General features: G+C 40.6%; 1 protein-coding gene across 2 annotated transcripts in view; it reads left to right on the plus strand.

Annotated features, from left to right (window-relative positions):
• Positions 1 to 5445, plus strand: part of LOC101851494 (rasGAP-activating-like protein 1) — a 29133-nt gene extending 23688 nt beyond the window's left edge. For both annotated transcript variants that reach the window (XM_035969383.1, XM_013081706.2), the window contains 3 exons: positions 850 to 985; positions 1709 to 1829; positions 4151 to 5445. In XM_035969383.1, the coding sequence (XP_035825276.1) occupies positions 850 to 985; positions 1709 to 1829; positions 4151 to 4397 (504 nt within the window). In that variant the 3' untranslated portion in view covers positions 4398 to 5445. The remainder of the gene's footprint in view (positions 1 to 849; positions 986 to 1708; positions 1830 to 4150) is intronic.
• Positions 5446 to 6000: the final 555 nt, after the last annotated feature.

Consider the following 6000-nt stretch of genomic DNA (forward strand, 5'->3'; position numbering starts at 1 on the left):
ATGTCGCTGGGCGAGGAAGAGGAGCTAGGGTGCAATTTGAGGGTAGATGTTACCCCTCAATGTGAGCCCTGAGGGATGACGATGGTGAGTGTAGTGTAGGTGTGAAATTTCACGACTTCCCGTGAGAGTGCTGGAGTAGCGAATCACTACGGAAACTTTCCTGGGTAGCCAGAAGCCAGAGGTGTGAAATTAGATTGGCCAATGCCTGCCGCCCTGATCGTACGGCCAGCCGAGAAGTTGCCTAACTTCGACCGGTAGAGTTTTGAGTCCCCGAGTCAGGTTTTTTTCTTCAATTTTTTTTTTTCTCACCAAGCTGATACAGAGGAAAGGAGAGATTGAAATAAATAAAGAGATTGGGAAAGAGAAGACATTGAAAGAAGAAGGAAAATTACAAGAAGAGGAGAGGCAGAAAAATATGTCTCACCAGTCTGTGTCCCCTCTGGTCACTAGCTACTCCCAAAAGTACCAAGATGTTGTGCTAGTGCTGGGAGGAGTGAAACAAGTAAATAATAACTTATGTATCTAGCAGGCTGCAACTGTGTACGATCGTCCAGTTGTACGACTGTGTTCTCACATTAGCTTTCATGTAACACTTTACATGCATGTTCACTGAATAGTTGCTCGTCTGCCTCTCGTATCCACTTATAATATAATTTCCCTTGTGGATGAAAAAAATGTGCCTATTTTGGTTTCCTCCTGTTGTTTCTGTCTATCTGTTTTGCTATTTTCCAGCACTAAATGACTGCTATTATCATGATGATGTGCTCCTCTGTATTTAGACTAATAAAAGAATCAAGGAAAAAGGTTGGTTCATCTTTTTCCCTCTGGTATTTTCTTCTACTCGGCTAGGATGTGAACGAGTTGACCGCGTGGATCTCAGCCATCAGAAAAACCTGCAAGTACAACGCCTGCCGCATCGAGACGTTCCATCCTGGTGTGTTCAAGGGGGACAAGTGGAACTGTTGCCGAAAAGAGCAGGATACAGGTTGGGGCTTAGGCATTGAAAGTAGAGTTGATGTGTTTTGAACTCCCCTCAGATTTTGACATGGGTGACCAGAGTGGGCTCCAGTGCTAGGTCCTTCTTTTTTAGTGTTGTTTCTGTCTGTCTGTTTTGCTCTTGCCAGCCTTAAATTACCATTATCATGTCGATGTGTTTCTCTTTACTGAAACAAACAAAATTTCGCAAATTTTCTTATACTTTGATTCGAAGCTAGTGTATTTCTTTTGCTGTGATAAGAATTGGACTGTAAATGTCAGTTTTCTACACTCTGGAGATCTGTGGTGTATTCATTAAGTTCTTAGCAAGGGACTTCAGCAGACATGAGTTTGTTTTGGTGGGGGGGGGGGGTTAATAGAGGAGAGACAGAGAAATTGAGAGAAGCGTGAAGATGGAAAAAAGAGGGATATTGAAAGAAGCGAAGAAATTGAGTGAAGAAGAAAGACTGAGAGAAGAGGAGAGGTTAAGAGTAGAGAAAAGGCTGAGAGAAGAGGAGATATTGAAAAAGTGAAGAGATTGAGTGAAGAAGAAAGTTTGAGAGAAGAGGAGAGATTAGGAGTAGAGAAAAGACTGAGAAAAGAGGAGATATTGAAAAATGTGAAGAAGAAAGGTTGAGAGAAGAAGAGAGGTTAAAAAAAAAGAGAGAGATATTAAGATAAGAGAAAAGATAGAAAGAAGAAAGCCTCACTGCTCTGTGTCCCCTCTCTCCAGCCCCAGGCTGCAGCCCGACGTACCACGGTGTGGTGCTGGGAGACTGGCAGGACCCGCTAGACCCAGACGTCGACGCTCAGATCATCTACAGCCAGATCGCTCACAGCAAGGACAAGATCAGGTATTACTACGCGACGCTTTTATTTCTGTGAGCAAACCCACGTACGATTTATGTGTAGAGTGTTTCGCTCATCGCAAAGACAGGATCAAGTCTTGAACAATGCACTTATTTCTATGGGTCCGCACAAGTCAGATATACAGGAATAGTGTGTCACACAGAGAAAATACAAGATCAGGCTTTACAGGCGACACACACAGATCTGTGGACGCACTCACGTAAGAGACACGTGTAAAGCATGTTACTAAGAAAAGTTATGTTAAGATGCAATAGACAGGGCATTTGTGTTTGTTCTGTAGTTGAAGAAAGACCTGGCAATATTTCGTATTTCCTCTTTTTTTTTCTTTCACTCACTACTTTTCTTCTTAATTTGATGGTTTGGTTTATAATTTTCTTGATGCTAGAAATGTTACTTGGGGGTCTTTTTGTCTAGTCTGTATTCATTTTGTTACCAGATGTGTCTATGCCGTAAAGTGAATACTGTATATGTGTCATGACGCAATGGAATCAGGTACTCGTCGATTTTTGGGCATATGGAGTTATTGGTATCATCTTAAAGGTTATTTATTTGCCTTGCTTTTGATGAAAAAAATGTCCATTTATCTTGAATAGAAGTCGAGATATTTGCGATTGAAGGAGGTGGGGTTGCCTGGTTTCAGAAGTAAAAATTAGCGAGAAAATGGATGCCAAAGTTTGATGACTTCCAAATCCACACTTGAAAGTGTTTTTGAATGGACATACAATTTGCCAAAAATGTCCAAACTGGTGTGGTTTACTCTATCTTTACTACAGAGATGCCAACCAGTACGATTTTACATATTTTAGTATGATTTTTTGCCGAAAATACGTGAATACGACTTTTCATGAAAAAATACACATCCTGGAATGCGAAAAACACAAGATTCAGCATGGGCGAGTAAACCTAATTAGATCTCTCTCAAGTCCCATCTTTTGTCAAAATAGTATCAGTGTCGTGGAACTGAAATATTTGCAAACCAAGTCCGATAAGGTCAGTAATTTCATTTTTACCGGTCGCGAATGTGATATTATATTCGTTCAGCTTTTCCCGGTCTGAGAATACGTGTCACTTTCTCGCGAACAGGTGGCTATGGCGGCAGGAGGAAGTGTATGTAACACCGAGGCTCAGTCGGGAAAATCAAGATCTACTTTCGCTTTCATTGCCAGCGTTAGTTTGATAACGCAGCATTTGTGACATACAGGTTGTGCAGTGTGAACGCTGTGTTGCCGTGCAAATAAAATTTAATCAATACTGGGACTCATCTCTATGCTGTCACTTGTGGGGAAAAAAGAAAAGAAAATACAAGCATCGTCCGATTTTTAGATTATCTGGCTTGCCATCGTGACCGGTCAGTGAACCTGCGCCCATTCTCATCGTAGATAAATGCGGCATCGTGTGAGCAAAGACCGTCTTTGGTAGGAGTAACGGCGTTGCGAAGTATAGGACTACGGAATAGGGGAGGGGAATATTGATTTTTTTTTTTAAAGATACACTCGTGTGAGGGGAGGGGGGGGGGGAGTGAAGACAACGCCAGAGGACAAAAACTTAGAAGTAAATTTCAGAATTTTGCATGGGTCTACTTGAGCCATAGAAGTTATTGCTCTTCTCTGAGTTTTAGCAATAATTTTAGTCTGTCAGTTCATAATATGAATTATGACACCCAGACTTGTTCTTGATAGTCAAAATTCTTGTTCTAGGCCCTTCCGAATGCAGGATTAATTTTTTGATATAATAATGAGACGAAAATATTGTAATAGACTGAAATACTTAAGTCAAACAGGACCACAGTACGACACTAAACACTGACATGTTGTTGACTGGATACATATATATTGTACGCGTGTGTGCTCCGTTTTCCGAGCTGGTGAGCTAGTAAATTTTTTTCAGGAAATATTGCTGGACACCCTGAACATTTTACTAGTCGGTCGGTCGGTCGTGGAGAATACACATTTTCCCCTGAAAATACACATTTTCATATTTCCCATTATTCATTTCGGTTTTGTGTGGTTGGCATCTCTGTTACTATCAAACATCTATTTTCCTCTTCTCTCCTACTTCTTTTTTTGTGTTTGTTACTCTCTTATTACACCTTTAATCTTCAGCTTTTTTATAACCAAATTGTGTTGCAAGTGCCAGGAAACGCTCACAACTAAAAAAGAAGAGAAACTTCATCAAGTGCGATTTTGGTTTGTTTGTTTTTAATTTCTTTTCTAATTTTTTTTTTCCAAGTTTGAACATTTTTGTGCCTATTTCTTTCCCTCAATGTTTTTTTTCTTCAAATTTCAACGTTTATTTTCTATTGCAGGAAAATTCAGCACGACTTACGCATGAGCATAGCGGGACAGGAACCCACGGATGCATCGTCTATCGTGGCTGACAAGGCCACTCAGACAGCCATGGCCAGCCTGTCGCTGGTGTCCAGCGTGCTGGACGTCTCGGAGCAGCTGGCCATGTCACATCAGACCTTCGTGGAGTCGAGTCCCATCCTGTCCCACTCGTCCCGTTCCCGCAGTGTTAGTAGCAGCGTTAGTGGAGATGATGGGATTTTCTAGAAGGGCGGTCACAATGTCATAGTGGAGATGATGGGATTTTCTAGAAGGGCGGTCGCAATGTCATAGTGGAGATGATGGGATCTTCTAGAAGGGCGGTCACAATGTCATAGTGGAGATGACGGGTTCCGCTAAAATCTTGAGAGAGATGCCTTCGTGAATTAAAACTTGGAGATGAAGGCATCCTCTTGAAGGACCCCCCAACACCAAGCCATCATAGACAATGTGGGATTTCTCTGCTCTGGTGCAAGTTCTCGTGGCTGCTGTTAACTCTTTTCATGGATTAATAGTGAGAGGCAAAACGCATCTTGAGAAGGACTTCACAACACAACACAGCACAATTAAATGGCTTTGTGGACTAAGGCTTGGCTGAAAAAACACTTGACAAGACAGGACAACCCAAGCTGTCGTAGATGAGGCAGGATTACTCAGCTGTAGTGTGAGTTCTCATTGCTGCATTTTATTTTCTGTGTGGGTTTTTGTTTGCCTTTTTTGTAACCTTCAAGAGGATGTCTTCAGGGATTGATGTCTGGAAACAATGGCACCTTCTAGAAAGATCTCGCAGCTTAACACTGTAACATCTCTTTATGTGCTAATGTTTGGATTTGAAACCTTCACAAGGACATTGAATTTCAAGCTGTCACACACAAAACAGTAGACCATGCTTTCCTTATGTCTCCAGTATTTTGTTGAGACCTGTAATATTAGTTTAGATCAGGCAGGGCCAAACTACAGCCCTCAAACGAGATTTAGCTCACAAACAGTTTAAGTCTGGTCTGTGAGTCAACCCGATAATTAAAAATGAATGTGGCCAGTGATTAGTTGAGAATTAAAAGAAACAAACTGCCCTTCTTGAAAATTAAAATAAATAATTACCTCAGCTTTGACCTGTGAGATATTCAGCATCCTTTAATCCGACCCACAACTCGGGCATACTTACCCATCCTTGGTTTAGAGGAGTAAATAAGTCTGGTGTATATGGTCCAAGACCCGAGACCAAATGTCACAAATATATTCTGTTTGATGTTGATATTGGAAAAAAAAAAAAAAAGGCAAGAAATGAGCAGCTATGCCTTTGTCTTCTCTGACTCCAGCTCTACAGTAAAATAAGCAAATGTGAATAAATCGTGTCATGGGATCAAGGGGTTGTAGCTGAGATTAGATATTTGATATTCTTAGTTACTACTGAGAGGTGAACAGAATTGTTATTTTCAAGCTTCAGGAAAGACGATGTGCTCTGCTTAATTTGCGAAAAGGAGTAATATTTTCTGAAACATGTCAGTCTGTTGTTGATAGTTAAGGGTAATGTGGAGCAGTAGTTTTCCATAAAGGCCTCTTCTAAGTACTTCGGTATTTTGATATTTTTAGATCCTTCTCTTTGCAAAACGTGAGAAGGAAAAAATGTCACTTATTTGTAATACTTTGTCTGGAACTTTTTGTTATTGTTTGTGTTCACCACTGTTAATTATGGTCCAGTGATAAGTAAAATTTGTAATTTTTATTTTCGAAAGATGGAGCGATTTATCATTGCGTGGTTTATTTATATTCTTTTTTTATACAAATGTGTCAGTGAAATGAGCGCAGAATGCTTGTATTTTATGGGGAT

This window comes from Aplysia californica, unplaced genomic scaffold (assembly GCF_000002075.1).
Source record: "Aplysia californica isolate F4 #8 unplaced genomic scaffold, AplCal3.0 scaffold00142, whole genome shotgun sequence".
NCBI classification, from domain to species: Eukaryota; Metazoa; Mollusca; class Gastropoda; order Aplysiida; family Aplysiidae; genus Aplysia; species Aplysia californica.